The sequence below is a fragment of the Prosopis cineraria genome, unplaced genomic scaffold, assembly GCF_029017545.1.
Source record: "Prosopis cineraria cultivar Desert tree isolate PC_DT_omini unplaced genomic scaffold, ASM2901754v1 PC5, whole genome shotgun sequence".
NCBI classification, from domain to species: Eukaryota; Viridiplantae; Streptophyta; class Magnoliopsida; order Fabales; family Fabaceae; genus Prosopis; species Prosopis cineraria.
In genome coordinates this window covers 41,365,939-41,384,090 of record NW_026555336.1, presented here as the reverse complement: position 1 = coordinate 41,384,090, position 18,152 = coordinate 41,365,939, and the positions used below count along the sequence as shown (strand labels likewise).

At 35.2% G+C, this 18,152-nt stretch overlaps 1 protein-coding gene across 3 annotated transcripts; it reads left to right on the top strand.

Moving 5' to 3' along the window:
• Positions 1–3,250: 3,250 nt before the first annotated feature.
• On the top strand, positions 3,251–17,426 carry LOC129310329 (DNA repair protein XRCC2 homolog). 3 transcript variants are annotated; one of them, XR_008593093.1, is made up of 9 exons: positions 3,251–3,483; positions 3,747–3,894; positions 4,190–4,293; positions 5,983–6,053; positions 15,333–15,435; positions 15,799–15,835; positions 15,923–16,023; positions 16,121–16,196; positions 16,865–17,426. XR_008593093.1 is itself a non-coding variant. In XM_054952148.1 (8 exons), exons 1-8 carry the CDS (start codon positions 3,313–3,315, stop codon positions 16,139–16,141), a joined length of 756 nt encoding a protein of 251 aa, XP_054808123.1. In that variant the 5' UTR covers positions 3,254–3,312; the 3' UTR covers positions 16,142–16,369. The 3 variants fall into 3 exon arrangements, 1 of the variants encoding a protein (XP_054808123.1); XR_008593092.1 differs by having other exon boundaries at positions 16,850–17,426; XM_054952148.1 differs by lacking the exon at positions 16,865–17,426 and having other exon boundaries at positions 3,254–3,483; positions 16,121–16,369.
• Positions 17,427–18,152: the final 726 nt, after the last annotated feature.

The window sequence follows — 18,152 nt, the reverse complement described above, 5'->3', positions numbered from 1 at the left end:
TAGGCCTATGTGGGTGAAAATTTGCAAATGGCCTCTTTTGGAGAAAAAAACTAAATTTTTTCTCCGACAAGCTACTCATAAGTGGTTATTAACCAATTCACTCAGGGGAAAAAATAAGGTTGACTTCAAACATTAAGTGTCCTTGAGTGCCATTGTGAGGGAAGTATACTTCATATACTTCATAACTATGAGATAGACCGAAAAGGAGAGTTTAGGAGAGTATTTTAAACACTAACAATTTATTTGCTTTCTTTTCTCATGATTTACAAGCTTGGCTTTGCTGGAATGCTACCCATAAGGCAGGGAACTCTACTTTCAATAAATGGCCTTGGATTAAGGTTTTTGGTTACATTTGTTTGTTGCTTTGTAAAACTAGATGCCAGAGAATCTTTGAAGGGATTACTATCTCACCAAAAACTATTTTGCATCAAGGACTTTACCATCTTATGGAGTAAGTGAGTAATGATAAACTTAAGTATGCTATATTCTAAGGACTCTTAGATAACACTGACCAATGGAAACCTCCCCCATAAGACTATATATGCATTCATGTGGATGCTTCAATGAACATTTTTAAGGAAGCAGCTTGTAGTACAATCATAAAAAATGACAAAAGTAATTAAGTGATGTGATTCTAAAGTAAGCTTAGACAAATTTCAGTCATGACAACTGAACTTTTAGCACTAAGAATAGGTCTTGAGATATGCTTACAACAAGGTTTTTAGAAAATCTAAATGTTTTTGGATTCTCTTAATGCTTTATAATATCAATTTTAAAGATTGTGTTGTTGATCACCCACTTCGGGAAGAGATTAATGCGATCGGAGATTTAATCTACAATGATTGGGAAACTATTGTAAAGTATTATTCTAGGGAGATTCTTGGATGCATTGATTTCTTAGCTAAAAGTGCTCATATACTTTAGGAATACTTGATTACAATTCTGAATTGCCCTACAAGGTGCCTCGACATGATGTCTTTAGATAGGAGTAGTTTCTCATAATGCTTTTTTGTAACTTCTCAAACTTTATCCAATGTTAAGAAAACTAAATCAATCATTGAATTGGCAATAGTTAGATTGCAATTTGAATCGTGATTCAATAGGTTATGAATAAATTAATATATTTTAAATAATATATACTTAAAATAAAAAGGAATAATTATAATCAATAATAAAAATAAATTTTTAAATTTCAAACAAGATAATATAAAATAAAAAAGGTAATACAAATTAGTATTCCATCATTTAAATCTAATATATATACTTATTTTATAATTTATAATTTATAACTTTAAAATATATACATATTCTATACATATTTCTTACATTTCAATGCTTATTAGATATAAATATGTATAAATTATAGTTTTTAAATGTGAATTAAATTTAAAAAAATTGAAGAAAAATAAAAATTGGTCAACTTGATTTCTCACCAATTTTACTAGTTTTGATCGATTCAATACTAGTTCTTGACTAGTTCTTTGCTATGATAGGACCAATTCCTAGTTCATCCTATTGAATTGCCTGGTCCGATCCAATTTTGATCACGATGGCATTGTCTCGTCTTTGTAACTAAAAAAGAAAACAATTTGGGTAGAGTAAGGAGATAGAGTGATAAACTATTATTTCAAAGAGTAATATTTGATTCAATTATGATCTAGTCTTTTAATATAATTCAGTACAACTCAGTTCCTAAACTTTTAATTTAATTAAAATGCTGTATTGCCGTCCTTCATTTTTCAACCATTTTAAAAATTAATCTGTAATATTCTTAACTCATCATGAGTCATCAACCAATCATTTTACTTAATAGAAAACGTTAGTAACATTGTTAAACATTGTTACTATAGCTTCTGTGTAAACTCCATGTGAATTTCACAAAAAATTGAGAAAAAAGGCATTCATCTACAAGCTAGCTAGATGGCACGACTCCATGGGGTTTATCGAAAAAGAAAATTTTAAAGAAACAAACCTAGCCGGTGAGTCAGCGATAAACAAACCAAAGTGCTAAGGAAGATGTGAATACATGACAAAGAAGAGTATAGAGGTGAAGAAGAAAAACGTCAACGGAATCCCGAACTATAGAGGAGATTCATATCAGCCTGTCAAGATTCGGTTCTAGCCTTTAAAAAATTTATGTTTTGCACATGCCTTTCTAGGGTTAAACAAGTTTGGTGGCTAAATGATGCCCCCGGTTGATTTTATGCTCAAATTCCGAACTATAGGGCATGCTTTTGGGAGTTTATGGAGATAAACCAAACAACAAGTAACATATTGTCTTTGAAATAGGATTTATTTTGAAGAGTTTTAGCGTGAATTTCCACTAGAAAAGAATGTCCTAAAAATTAGAGAAAAAATAATATTGAAATTACCTTTAAGATCCATGAGGCAAGAACTTGCATCCGGAAGATTGAAGCTCTAGTTTTCAAGAAACATATGAAGCTACAACTTGCTCCGTAATCTCTTCCTTTGCTCTGAAATTCTTCTATGCTTTAAACCCTCTTCTCTAGCTCTTTAATCTTATCTTCTTACTCTATAATTATACCATTTACCTACCCATTTTGAGAGGTCATTGATGATTTACAAGTCTGAAGTTTGAAGATGCTAGCGGCTCACGATAACAGCTTAGAAATTAAAAGGCTACACGATCATTGGAAGAACTCGAAGTCATAAGCAACAATCTAATGTCACAATCTCTAAAAATCAAACTTCTTCGCCCAAATAATCCTCTTCTTTTTTACTTCCTTCTTCGGCCAAGCCTAAATGACTCTTCCCTTCAATTTCCCCCTTTGGCTAACCTTGATATTGATTCATAATACATTTTTTTCTTGCCAAATAATTGAATAATGACTCAAGAAGATTATGAATCTGTTTGATTCAAGAAAGGGGAGGGAAGGAAAAGTGAAAAGAGAGAAGGGAAGGGGAGGGGGAGGAGGGGGAAGGGAGGGGAGTTCTCTCTAATTTGAAAGGGAGGCTTTGGACGGAAGGGAAGAGAAATTTTCCCCTCCCCTCCTCCTAACCAAAGGAAGGGAAGGGAGGGCTCCCCTCCTTCTATAGAATATAAATTATAAGAATAATTTTTTTGAACAGTTAAAAAAATTTTAAACAGTAAAAAAATAAGAATTAAATTTTAAACGAGATAAACATATAATAATTAAGTTAAATTTTGAAGTTTTAAAGGATTAATTTCCCTTCTCGTATTAACCACTTCTACTTTTTTTTGGCCAAACCACTTTAAAGATGAAACCTGAAAGCCATCTCTTTATACGTCAACTTTCGTTATTGCATTCCAGATTTGGTCTCCTGATCCTAATGGAGAGGTGGATTGACGGGGATGAAAATGCCAATCAGATGCTTGCTAGGGTTTTAATGGCCCGACCTTTTCTGCTTCCTCCCCCGCTTCATAGGGTTCCTCTTCGCGTCGGAAATGTCGTTGAGCTCATTGGTCCGTCGCCTTCTGCCAAAACCCACATTCTCACTCAGGTTCCTATTTCCATGTTTTATTCGTCCTATCCTTATAGTCACTCTGAATCTCTCATTGTACACTCTCAGCTGCTCCGAAGGTAGAACTAGCAGTCAAGGGGTTAAATTAAAAGTTATGCCAGTAAATTTATCACAGCTTCAAATACATTTCTATTTCCAAGTGCATTTCTTGTGGGATTCAATGAGTCGTGGCAATTGGTTGCAAGGCGTTTATAATGGTATCATCTATCATATGTTTTGATTTTCGTATTGTTTACATCCAGACTGCAATCAGTTGCATTCTTCCTAAAAGGTGGAATGACGTAGAATATGGAGGGTTGGATCGTTTGGTAGTTTTCGTCGACCTGGACTGTCGTTTTGATGTCATGCGTCTTTCGGAAATGCTGAAATATCGGATTATGGAAGTTGAGGGTGAGTTGTAGCGTTTGCTTCTGTTGGCATGTATCTGTGTGGGGTAGTACGTGTATTATCTCACTTTTGACTATTGCTTTATGAGGTAGCACGTGTATCGGATGTATGAACAGGCATTTACCATTTTATCTAATTCTATTCTTTAACTTGATCTTCGAATATGTAAAATTATACATCATATAATAATAGCCTCTCAAGATCGTTTTGTTGTGTGGTGCATTGCAATTTTCAGTTCCTCATTTCTATAAAAGCTATCAATTAAAAGATTGCTGATATGTCCTCTTTGATGGAACAGGGGCAGTTGATGGAGATCACTATAAGACATTATATAATTTGTGTATGAGCCGTTTCCTATACATCCATTGCTACAATAGTTTTGATTTCCTTCAAACTCTCAAGGTGAGGAGTCACTTGTAACTTATTTCTTAAAAAAAAAAAAAAGGGATGATCTTTATAAGTGAGGGTCATTATTGTATGATCGCACAATGTCTCGGACTTTATCTACAATTAACTATTCATAAATATCATTCCCCGTGAAATCTTGTTCTACAGCTCCCTTAAATTCTTTGAATATCTCCAAACCACATTAACTGATTCTCTACCATTTTGGCATTTTCTCCATGATAGGTGTCACACAAACTTTTTTCTTGCATACAATCAGCTCAGATCTTGATTTTTCTTGTATGACCCCACATCTATCCTAATTCTTAATATTCTCATCTCTATTCTCATCTCTAATACTCTTATTTTTTGTTCTTTTAATGCCTGATAGTCACTATCATATAGTGTCGCAAGTTTTATAACAATTTGATAAGACCACCCTTTAAGCTTGGTAGGTACTTTATGATCACAAATGACTGTCGATACCTTTGGCCATTTTAATCATCCAACTTGAGACTTGGGCATAATATCTTCATCATTTACATCATCACTTTGTAATATCAATCCGGAGACCTAAATTTTGACACTTGTGGTATGGTCTACTCTTCAATGTTTACCTTCAAATCATTTCTATGTTGCCTCTTGTTCAAATTGTGGTGCATACATTTTGTCTTGCTCCTACTTTGGCAGAAACCCTTTGATTCCATTGACCATCTTTATAACTTAAGTTTAGAGTTAATATATTTTCCTAAATTCTCAATTAACACTATCATCTATATAGAGCATGCGTTTAGGGGTTTTCTTTTGTATGAGCTCTGTTGGAATGCTTAAAACCAGATCATTGAATTAATAAAGTTATGCGGCTGATCCTGATACTGTCCTTCAATATGTGTGAAGTGTCTGATAGCTTTCTTGATTGTTTTTGCTACCATTGAGTTCTTAAGATTCATCCAGAAACCAAATATCAACCAAAAACAAAAGGACTTGCAAAGCTGCATTAAGTTGTCTTTATGGATAGGGTGACTCTGAAAGAATGCATTGCGAACACTTGAATCAGCCTTTTAAAAGCTTCAGAAGCTATGATGTAAGGGGTGGGAATGAAATCTATAACCTCTATGTTTCATACTTCATAATACTACCAAGCTCAAGGAAAATTTGAATATTAAAAAGCAACCGAGTGACACCAAGATTATACAAACCCAAGCCAATATACTATCTAAGACAAGAAGATTCAAGAATTACTATAGTACCCCTAGGATTAAAGGTAAAGAACCAACTAAGTGAAGTTCTTCAATCCTAATAACTGCAAATAGTAGTGACCTAGTGGGATGATGGATAATCTAAATTGAATTAATCATGAGTGAAACAGGTTATTGAGAACTTTATCCTCAACTTTTGTTTTTTTTATGATGGCATGTCCTATGTCAAATTCTTTTTTTTTTTTTTAGAATTTGTAATAGCCTTTGTCGTGAGTGTGGTGATTAAGAATTGCAGCTTATAGCTATAAATCCTATTTTTCTTGTTTGGAAATGATATGCATATTGTCAAATTTAACCTTGGTTTTTTTGGGTACTTCAGAAGTTTTAATTTTATCACCAAAATTGTTCCTTGTTACAATGGTTAATTGTGTAGAGTGTCACTGTTTAGGTTTACCATATCTCTTGCTTTTATATATATACACTCTTTCATCAAATTGTTGTGAGACAGACTTTGCATTATCGCTTACAAAAGGAGGAAGAAGACCATGGGGTTAGTTCACTCATGCTTATGATTGACAGGTTGGTTTCTTTTAACTCTTTTCTAGTGGAAAAAAATTGTTTATAGGTGGTTCAGGTAGGTAGGGATGAGAGGTGACGCCTCTGCTTTGGGTAGTTGAGAACAACCATCCCTATCATTTTGTAGGATTTTGAGCAATTGCATGTTTACTATTATTTTTAATGATATTTTTCTGACTTGTTCATGCTTTAAAGTAACCTTGACGTAACACTGGCTGAGATTTTTTTTTTTTTTTGTTGGTCAGCAGGTGGGTGGGTGGGGAGAGGAAGGAATAATGATATATTTATTTCATCACCAGGCTGACTAAAAGTACATCAAAAGGGTTTAAAAGGAACCAATAAATCATGAAAAACACACGCTTAATAATAATGGAAGCAGAATTAAGAGAATCCGTAACTCATGATTTAATTTCTTTTCATATGTCAACACCAACAGTAACTCTTCCCTTTCTTATGAGAATATCATCAAATCTTGACATTGTTATGATTAGAATAGCACGACATATAGGTTAAAGAATTGGCATGTTTCAACTATCAGTAGGCTGGATTTATGCTAATTGGCATGTTAAAGGCCACGAGAGGCATTGGTGAGAAAAGTGGAACGGATAATCTTGAGCCTTGTTAAGAGAGGTAGAAGAAGACCAGAGGAAGTATTTATGGAAGTTGTTGAATGAGACCTCTTAGTTAACAATGTTCTTAAAAACTTGGTTAATAAAAGAGTATAATGGCGCCATGCAATCCATGTAGCCGACTCCACCCAGCAGGATGAGGCTTTTTCGTCGTCATCCTATCTTTGTACTTGGCTGTATGGCTATAAATAGACAGGAGACACATAAGGAACTTAAAGTAACCCCATGATCACATTATTGTTGCTTTCTATTTCTTATTGGCACTTTAACATGGTATCAATGCCACTGGTTTTGAGCTCATGGCATCTTTCTTCTATGGTTTTCTTCATTCTTTTTTCACTAAAACGGGGTTCTACTCAAAACATGCTTTGAGCAAAGTGCTTAATCATTGCATGCCTAAAGTGTTGAGTGAAGAAAGGAACTCAAGGCTTTATGCTAGTGTTTTTTGTTTGCAAAAATTTGTTGTGTTTTCTTGGAGAAAAAAACTAAGTAGTTGCTTGGTTGGGGTTAAGTAAGGAGGGGAAGTCAGACTTCTTGGGAAGTGAATAAACTCTAATTACTTAGATCATTAAAAGACTTAAACTTCTTGGGACGTTGGGCCTCCATCTTTCCTTGCAACTACATAAATAATTTACAGTTTTATGCCAAGTAAGTTTTAGTTCCCTAGTATTTATTATATATTACCAATGTTACCCTTATGAAATAAAATTTGTTTAAAAGTGAAATTATTTGCTGAATAATTTGTCTGTATTTTATTGAAAGAAAGTCAGTACATATATACATAAAAATAGGAGAGAATAAAACTAATTAAATCCCTAAATTATCTCCTAAAATATCTAATAAAATAAAAACTAATAATGGTCATACAAAGTGACCGTAGCAGACTTTTAAGAGAGGAAAAATAGGTCTAGTGTGAGTGGGCTTTAGGCCCAAAACTGTGAGGACCCATATCCAACACTCCCTGTGAAGTTGGTGGGTAGATATTGATCATTCCTAGCTTGCTTATGAATGCTTCAAATTTTTCTTGAGTTGGTGGTTTCATCATGACATCTGCAATCTGTTGTCCCAATGGAATATAAGATAGATTGATTATTTTCATATCCAGTTTTTCTTTGATGAAGTGTCGATCGATTTCCACGTGCTTGGTACAATCATGGTGCACTAGATTATTGGCAATCTTGATTGTAGACATGTTGTCACACCATACTTTACTAGGCCCAATGGTATGCCTGACAAGTTACATTCCTTCACAAGTCCCTAGGGCGAGTACCCTATATTCTGACTCAATGGAGCTTCTTGAAACAGCTGGCTGTTTCTTACTTTTCTAGGTTACCAAGTTGCTCCACCCATAAGAGCAATAACTAGTGGTGGATTGCCCATCCACCTTTGAACCATCCCAATTAGCACCTGTGAATAGTTCTATACCTCTAGTGTCACCTTTTGCAAAGGACAATCCCAATCCAAGAGTCTTCTTTAGATACTTGAGTATCTTATAAACAACAGCCATATGCTCCTTTTAAGGATAGCTAGAGAATTGACTAACTGTTTAGTCTTTGCAATTCTGTCAAATTTGATGGTCAATTTTCGATTCAACTCCATTGGAGAATTTGCAAGCTTTGCTTCCAACATCCCTGTTTCCTTTAATATTTCCAAGGCATACTTTTGCCATGACACAATAATTCCCTTATGGGTTCATGCCACTTCCATACCCAAGAAGTATCCCATGGATCCAGGGTTTTTGATCTCAAATGCTGTTGCTAAGTTGGTCTTTAGCTGGGTGACTCTTTGTCATCATTCCTTGTGAAAACTATGTCATTAACATAGACAATGAGAGTTGTTATTTTATCACCACAATGTTTAACAAATAATGTATAATTTGCCTATCGTTGTTTATATCCCCAAGTTTTAATACCTCGAGTAAATTTCTCAAACCTTGCCCTTGGTGACTGTTTTAGTCTGTATAGAGATTTGATCAACCTGCAAACCTTGTGATACTTGTTAGAATTTTTGCAATCCCAAGGGGATTTCCATATAAACCTCTTCCTCAAGGTCACCATTGAGGAAAGCATTGTTAACATTAAGTCGATGAAGAGGCCAGTCTAAATTTGTGGCAAGAGATAATAAAACTTTTATAGAGTTGCTACAGGGGCAAAAGTTTCTTTATAATCTATACCATATGTTTGAGTAAAGCCCCAAGAAACTAAACGGGCCTTATACTTGTTCACGCTCCCATCAAGATTATATTTTACTGTAAAAACCCATTTACTTCTCAATTGATTTTCTTGTAGGTAACTCAGTGATTTCCCATGCTTTATTTTTATGTAGAGCCCTTAGTTCTTCTTTTATAGCTGTTTTCCTTTTAGTATCAGATGTAGCTTCCTCAAAGTTCTTGGGAATGTTTTCTTTTTGCCATAAAGGCCTTCATATGAGGAGATAGTTTTTGATACGAAACATCCCTGACAATTGGATGTCTAGTACAGCTTCTCTTCCCCTTTCTCAAAGCAATGGGCCAATGTAATTCTTCAAAACTCTCCTCATGTGCAAATTCATGGTTTTGCATTGGAATGGTAACAGGATCTTCTGTACTTTGGTGCTGCTCAGTGACATTGGTGGCCTCTTCTACCCGAGTCTCAGAGTCACAGAGCATATTAAGGAGTTTGAAAGAATTTATATCCTGAAATCTAGAATAATTTGATGAACTTTCTGTATTAGGAGATTTTACTTATGTAGTATTATGATCTCAAGAGATGGATCATTGTGACTTAAATATATGGGTAGATCTACCAATAGATGGGGTTCATTTTGTCCAGTATCAGGAGCAGAAAAAATATTAGGTTGGTTCTCAGACAAACAAATTGACCATTTACTTGCCCCCCCCTGAATGGTGGGGTTGTGGTAAAAAGGTTGTTGTTCGACAAATTTGACATGCATGGTGACATACAATGTATTTGTAACTGGGGAATAGCATTTATACCCTTTTTGGATAAAGGAATAGCTCAAGAAAACACACTCAATGGCATGAGAATCCAATTTCCCCCCACCCTCATTATATATAAAGGCTATGCACCTAAAGACTTGTTTGGAAAGGGTTGTAGTGAGATAGGAGTTAGGATAGATCACAAGAAATTTTTCAAGAGGGGTTTGAAAATTTAGAGTTTTAGAAGGTAAATGATTTGTCAAGTAAGCAGTGGTAAGAATAGTGGCCCCCCCAACAAACGATTAGGAACGTCTCTGCCAAGCACAAGGGCAACTTCAAGTAAGTGTTTATTTTTCCTTTTGGATATACCCTTTTGTTGGGGAGAATAAGCACAAGATGTTTGATTGTGTATTCCGCGACTTTCCAAAAAAAAGTTGAAATTTGAATTCAAATATTCTCTTCTGTTGTCACTTCGGAGAATTCTAATGGATTTTGAAACTGATTTTGGATAAAGACATGAAAATTTTTGAAAATTGTGAAAACCTCTGATTTATCTTTCATTAGAAAAACCCATGTTATCCGAGTATAATTATCAATAAAGGGTGCAAACCATCTAGACTGAGAATTTGTTTCAAATTTAGATGGACCCCACATATCATTATGGATGAGAGAAAAAGGATGAGTGGGAGTATACTTGTTTGAAGGAAAGGAAGTCCGAACTTGTTTTGCAAGGTTGCACATATCACAATGAAAATTGGAGATAGTTTTATTATTGATTTCTGGAAACAGAAATTTCAGATATTGAGGACTCAGGTGGCCTAGCCTAGGGTGCCACGAAACAATGTCTATACTAGTCATAAATGAGCGGACAACATGGGTTTTATTTGATAACAGTCCATGGATGTAGTACAGCCCATTTCACTCTATAGCATTGCCAATCATTTTCCCCAAGGCCAAGTCTTGAAAATCACACCCATTTTTGTCAAATGTTACCAAGCAATTTGCTTGAGTCGCAATACAGCTTATAGATAAAAGACTACACTTAATAGTTGGAACAAATAAGACGTTTTTTAAGATAATATGTTTAGAAATAGCTACAGTTCCTTGACCCATGACTTTTGCATATTCACCATTAGCTACTTTAACAAATTTATGCTCAGAATATTCACTAAAATCAGAAAATAGTTCTCTGAACCCTATTATATGTTCTGTTGCACCTGTATCCACTGTCCAAATATTTTTTGTTTTTGTTATTCCATTTAGAGCTTTGGTAAGGGCAGTACCTAATTATGCTAAGGTCATAGAAGGAGTTTCTGCCTCACCTACATTTGTAGCAGTTGAAGAAGCATGTTTTTTCCTGTATTTTTCAAAGCATAGATAATTCCTCAGCGCTCAACAAGCCACTTTTCGAGTCAACAGTACTCACCATGAGCCCTTTTCCTTCATTCTTAGGCTTTGTTTTTGAATTTGGGGGTTTGCCATGTAATTTCCAGCAATCGTCCTTGGTATGCCACCCCTGTTGCAATGATCACACCATGTTCTAGATTTCTTACCTTTCATATTCTACCTAGGTCCCTCGGGCAGCAAGTGCAGAAGCATCTTTTGGGATTGAGTTTGGTACTGTGGAGCTTTGAGTCAGTGCTTTCCTTCTCTCCTCACATTGTAACATATTGAAGGTTTCTTCCAATGTGGGAAGGGGCTTCAAACCTCCAAATAAATTCTGTCCCTGTGGTAGGACTACTCGTGGATCTCATAAAGATCAATTTGCTGCTAGAATTTCATCAGAGCAGTATGGTATTGGGTCACAAATTTGTCATTTTGAAGGGAACATCTTACCTGGAAAATGGCAATCATATTTTCTCGAACAGAGTAAGTGTTCTACACTGATTCCTAGATTTCCTTGGCGGTGGTTGCCAACTAATAATTCTCACTTATTTCCATTGTCATGGAGTTTATGAGCCAAGCTATCACCATATTGTTTTCAGCAACCCAAACTCCATACTGAGCATCATCGGGGGGTGGTGGTGGAGGAATACTTGTGAAGTATTTCTCCTTATTTCTCTCTCATGTAACCATGAGAGTGTTGTACGAACACTGTAGATAATTATTCCTATTCAGTCAATGGGTAATAGTGAGTTGCAAGAGAGCGTTTGTTGCTGTCGCAATGTCCTTGGAAACATACTTGACCCCCACTGTCATAATTCACTCCCTTTAACCCAGTCTCATCCATAGTGTTCTTATTGCTGCTGTCACTAGTCTAGAACACACAAGGCTGCTGGTTCGTAAGAGCACCTATGAAAGACATTGCTCAAGAAGAAATCGAAGAAGGAGAAGACGAAAGAGCTGTGATGCTGGCTCTGGTACCAAGAAATTATTTGCTGAATAATTTCTCTGTATTTTATTGAAAGAAAGTCTAGACGATCCCACCTAGTGAGATAAGGCGGTTTCTTCTTCTTGTTATTGAAAGAAAGCTGATACATGTATAGATAAAAATAGGAGAGAATAAAACTAATTAAATCTCTAAATTATCTCCTAAAATATTTAATAAAATAAAGACTAATAATGGTCATACAAAGTGTCTGCTGTTGGCTTCTGAGAAAGGAAAAATAGGTCTAGCATGACTGGGCTTTATGCCCAAAACCATGAGGAACCGTATCCAACAAAAAGAGTGTTTTTGCCCTTAACATCAAAAAATGCTATTTTTTTTGAGAAATAGTTTGGACTTCCTAGGAATTAAAAAAAGAAAAAGAAAAAAAAGAAACAAACAATCCTTGAGTGTGAAGCTTCCTTGGAACAGCATAGCCTCTTTTTCTTTCTTGTAGGTTCAGCTCATGGCCTCTTTGATGCCTTCTATTGGAGTTACAAAGAATGAGTGCTATTTTGAATTTACATTCCCAATCTCTTTTGCCTTTTCTTTTTCTCATTCTACTGTTCTTTTGCTTAAGCTATTTCTTATGTTAATAAATTCAAGCCGCAATATGGATGGAACCATAATTTCACTGTTCAGTTCAGTTCAATTGTTGATACTCAAGGAACAATATAGTAAAACAAAGACCATGATATTACATTTGCCTTTCTGGCTAGGTGTGTCCTCCATTGGATCCTCATTTATGTGTATTCCTTTCGGAAGAAACCTAAAGGCAACATCATTTTGGGATTCGATTATTCAGAAAGTTTCCAAGCCTTTGGATATTGTTGGAAATAGCTGTTGTGTCTTTTGGGGTTCACACTGTTGCTATTTCATCTGGTTTGTTTAGTTTTCCCTTTGTCTTTCTTTATATTGAACGCCAGTTGGGGTGGGTCAGAGGTTAGAAAGGTTGCGTGGGATTTTCTTTGGTCAAGGGGGGTTGAGCTGACAAAGGATACTAGGGAGATTTGGGTCTAAGAAATCTGATTAGTACGTGGTAATTGGTTATGGTGTTTTTCACAGGAGACTACATTATGGCATCAGGTAATTTGTATAAGCATGGTTTACCGCAGTATTCAGGGATGCTTTATCCTATAATACTCCACCTGATGCTACAACGTTTATCCTGCAGGTTATTACTTACATTGTTTTAAGGAATTGCATTATAAAATGGAATCAAGCCACATTTACCCTTTATAGTAAGAATTATAAAGAGATGATTATGACCTTAACTACTTATTGTACAAGGTTTTGGACTCCACTATCCATCCTATCCGAATTACAGCTTTGTCTGACGCCGCAACAGCCATAATTGCATAACATTCCTGGTCACTGCCATATACAGAATTACCAAAGCAGTCTCCATACTGAAATAATAGCTAAATTGACCTCCCCCTTTTCTAGAGCAGGCCTTAAAAAGTTAAAATCACAGGTATATTGAATAATGATAGATTTTGAGTTTCAGAGATGGAATAAGTAGAATTTTATTGAGGAATTAATGCCAGAATCTGAAACATCAGTTACTCTGATAAACCAGTGAAGAATCTCCTGTACAAATACAGATACTTCATAAGCGGGCCTATCACACTGATCCTACACCCATTTATAAAATATAATTCAGTCCTAAATTACTGAACATAATTACCCATGACTACGCATTACTTAATACTGGCTTAGAACACTTCTCCCACTTCCCCCACTATATATTCTATCCTTGCCCATTTCTTCCTACTGCTGCACATGATTAAGGTTGTTAGGGCGGTGGGGCCCTATCAAATAATTGTAATCACAACACCATCACCACCATTCCTACAAGACTTATTCTATGAAGTGTAGTCAGCTACATGGATCACATGCCATCATTGCATTCTATTCACAACCAACTTTTCTGATGTACCATTTTACCAATTGATCTCAATTGATAGCTTCCTTGAGTGTACTTGTCAGTCTCCCTCTATCTCTCTTTATAGGGCTAAAGACTATATGCTCACTTTTCATTGACACCTCTATCGGCCTTCTTTATATAAGATCAAACCATCTTAAATAATCTTCTACCATTTTCTCATCAATATATGTTATGTCAACTTTCCCGATCCATTACTAATTTCCCAAAGTTGAAACCGCCCCTCTAGTGAATATATATATACTGTGGGCTCTCAGCCTGTTGCATACTAAAGATAGTTAGATTAAAGGCTGCATATGTAGTGAAGTGGTCCTTCTCTTATCTGTGAAGGTAGAGTCTTTAATATAGTGGCAAATTTGTAATTAGCTGTCAGCTGGACATGTACTGATGTTGAGGAGTCCCTCCCTACTCACGTTTGTCATCATCTAGTGGTATATCTTGAGATATCTGCTGGGTTTAACTTGCAGATTTTAAAATTGATCAGGAAAAACCTTTTTCCTCAGACTGTGTCAGAAGCAGTAGTTCAGGAGATTAAAAAAGTTACTCAGATGCATCCCATGCTTATTATAGCAACAAAGTCGGCCATTTTTATGGATAGATATTCTACTTCTTCAAATGTGGTGAAGTGGTGAGTGCTTCAATGGGTTTGGCAATTTTAAGTCATGCATCTTTTAATATGCGAAATAGGATTGAAGCAGAACTCTCGTATTTCACGTAGATTGTAAGAGTAGAAGGATATCTTTTGATTTAGGTATAAGGTTGCTATATTATAAATTGGTTTTACGAATGCATGCCAGTGTTTCCAGATTAAAGATCACAAGCCACGCGGTTGAATTGAGTTACAGTTTGAACCAAATTTGAATGAATATTCACAGCAGAAGGCACTCACAAGTGTGTGTGTGTGTGTGTGTGAGTGAGAGCGAGTGAGAGAGAGAGAGATTTCTTTTTTTGCATGGGGGAATATTCACACAGACGAGTGTTAGTTAATTTTAAAATTAGGGAGACCACGCTCTTATGCCAAACTTCCAGTTTTCTTACTAAAATAGCTTTCCTTCGGTAGTTTACAAAATGTGTGGGAAAATAAAGAAATTTAAAGACCGAATCGATTGTTTGAATTTTTAAATTAACCAGCTCCACAATACTAGTAATTAATTAATAAGCTTCCCTCCCATGAAGCCATTAATTGAACTTATATATATATATATATTTTGGCCACCAAAACCCAGCAATCCTTCACACCGTAATAATGATTCATCGGGTTCCTTTTTAGCAAACCTGGCAGTACTTTGTCGCTTCATCTTTTCATAATTCATCAAGCATGTCCTCTGTAAGGCAGTCTGTTTTTTTTTTTTTTTTTTGGAAAAAAAAAACTCAATTCCAGTATCTTTTAATTCACGATTGTATGTACATTAATATTGTATGGCAGGAACTTCATCAAAGATAATCAGCAAGCTGAAAGAGTTTCGAGGAATGTGACTAGAAATGATCAACCTATTCAGTATCGTGAGTATATGCCTTCTGTCTGGCAGGTAAAGCTACGTAAAATACCCGACAATTTTGCGTGCTTCTGAATAGAAATGAAAAGAAAATTAAAATGACTGTTAAAGCGGAGAAATGATTGGACATGTTAGGACAGAAATGAGGAGATGAAAACGATAAGTGGAGATGTACCGGTCTTCGATTTCAGATAATATAGTCTAACTGTTTATAGATCGAGACTTTAAGTTTTATGCCTAGACAAGCGGTGTTGAGCTAACTTCAAAAAGTGAATTGTCCTAAAATATTGAGCTGGTTGTCAAAACTCATGATGGCTCCTAATCCTGTCTTAATTTCCGACTTGGGCTTGTTGTTGTTGTTGTTGTTGTTGTGTGATGTGCCTCCGCTCATTGCAGGCCTTTGTTACACACCGAATTCTCGTTCGTGCTTCAGGTTAGTGTCTATTCATACTGATCAACAATAGTGGGCCATTGCTTTAATCATTAATCACCAATTCAGCATATGAATGTTGCTTTTCAGATGATTATCGTGTTATGAGCAATCATGAAAACTGCTCGTTCTTTACATTGGAATGGTTGTTGCCGAGATTGAATTCTTCGGAAAGACTTGTCGTGAAAGACGTAAGAACGCAATGGACTGACCGTAGTTTTGACTTTTGAGGATTTTTTCATCGGACTGTATTTAATTTTGCTTTGTGTTTGGACTTTGGACTTCTAGGCAGGAATCTTTGTTGATTGACGCAGCACGCTTGCTAGGTTGTGATGCAGAATTGCTTTGCACCCTCTATTACTTTGTAAGTTTAATTTTTCTGTTCTATCCATCTCTTTATCATCTGACAAATTTATTTTAGTTAACTTTATTTTCTATAAATTTCCATTCTATTCCATTTCTCTCTTGTAATCAAACAGGCCCAAATATTCTATCATTATTAAGTAATTTGTGGTTAGTGGATACTAATCAGTATAATGCGCGCGCTCATAATTTGTTAATAATAATTGAACTTGAGGGCATATCTTACTTAAAACTAGATTTTTCTCGCAGGTCCGATGTAGGGGCATGAAAAATGTATATTGGTGAAAAAATAAGTAATTATTGATTATAATATTATGAATGCAAGGTGCTTTAATAGTTACGTGACTGTGAGGAGAATAATTGTTAATTGAACAAAATGTGAAGCATGGAACTCAAGAGGCAGTGTCAGAATTTCTTCTCTTGCTCGTGTTTTCGTTGTTGTTTCGGTTGAAGTGCTCTTAGAATTTCAATCAAGGGGGAACAAATAATTTTTTATAAAAGAAAGTACTGCTTTTAATTTTTAAAATTATTATTTATTTTCCTTTAAGTTATAATTATTAATTGAGCAGAAAATTAAAATAATGACATGCATAGTTCTTTTGGTTTTGGCGCTAGAGGAAGTAGAACTTTCTTAAACTAAAATACTCTTCGAAGTTAAAACGATCGCAGGGCATAGAGCCGCAACAGTGAGAACTTTCCCAGGCAGTACGCCTCTGAGATCCTTGTACATGCACTCGATGTCCTGTCTGAATCATACCAAGCAGGAACATCTGCAATGCCAATCAGCAGGCGCACGCCATTCTGGAAAATACCCTGAAATAGATGAAAATGTAGAAAAATAAAATGAACAATCAGGTCACATGCCTTCCTTCGATGGATTCAGAGCGACAGAAATCTGGAATCGTTGCTGTCAAAGAGAGCCGTTGGCAACTACGTCTCAGATTCACTGTTCCGGCGAGTCTGCGTCACTGTCTGACTGGCTCTCTGGAGTCCAAATCAGCGCACGCAAGGTGGGGGTCCAATGCCCTATATGCTTGAGAAAAGGCTCTATCGTTTGATAACTGGCAGATATTTTTTAGGCCTAGTTTTGATTTTTTTAAAAAAATATATATATAATGTCACAGAAAACCAGCGTTAGAGGGAAATAAAAAGCAGGTCATGTGAGATTTTGTAAGTGATCTACATCCTCAAAGTGGATGGTTAAAATTAACAAGATTTAGTTTTTTTGAAAGGCTTAATGAGCAAGTATGTTAACACATTTGTTTGCTTTCCTCCACATGTGATTGAAAATAATGATCTAATCTTTCATGAAAAAATTTCTGACTTTCTTGATAGTTTTTAAAAGAGGGTATCATTAGAGAGATTATATTGAATAAGTAAAATGGCTTCTATAAAATTAGAATGAATATTAATTTTAATAAATGGCACATTCCAACAAAGCTAAAGTTTTTTTAAGATGTTCAAAAGTTTTGCGGTGGTGTTAAGTTGGCAGCCAAAATATTTGAAAAATCATTTAGTCTAATTACCTTTGTCATTTTGTACAATACCACTACAAGTTGTTAATTCTAATCTTTCTAATCCAGCTCATTTGATGACTCTTCTTACCAATTGAACACAAATATAACACATCAACATCATAGGGTATTGATTACATCTCAATGAATTTAACACCATAGGCATCGGAGGACTAACGTATTGGACAGAAAAAAATATAGAAATTGGGAAAAAAAAAAAAAAAGTTAAAATGCATAATATCTCTCTGAATTTTAAAATAGTTATATGTAACTTCCTTCACTTTGAAAAGTTTAAAATTAATTCCCTAACCTTTAATTTTATTTTTCAAAATCTCCTATTGTTAATTATATTATTTTTTTCATGAGAGTTAAATGTCATTCAACTAAAAAATATCATTAAAAAAATAATAAATTTCTTGTATTTTTTGAATAGTTGAGGTATT

Coding starts and splice junctions, on each gene's coding strand:
- LOC129310329 (XM_054952148.1), top strand. CDS start 3,313: ATGGAGAGGTGGATTGACGGGGATGAAAATGCCAATCAGATGCTTGCT. Junction 6,054..15,332: donor CTCATGCTTATGATTGACAG/GTTGGTTTCTTT, acceptor ATTGTATGGCAG/GAACTTCATCAAAGATAATC. Junction 15,436..15,798: donor ATATGCCTTCTGTCTGGCAG/GTAAAGCTACGT, acceptor CGCTCATTGCAG/GCCTTTGTTACACACCGAAT.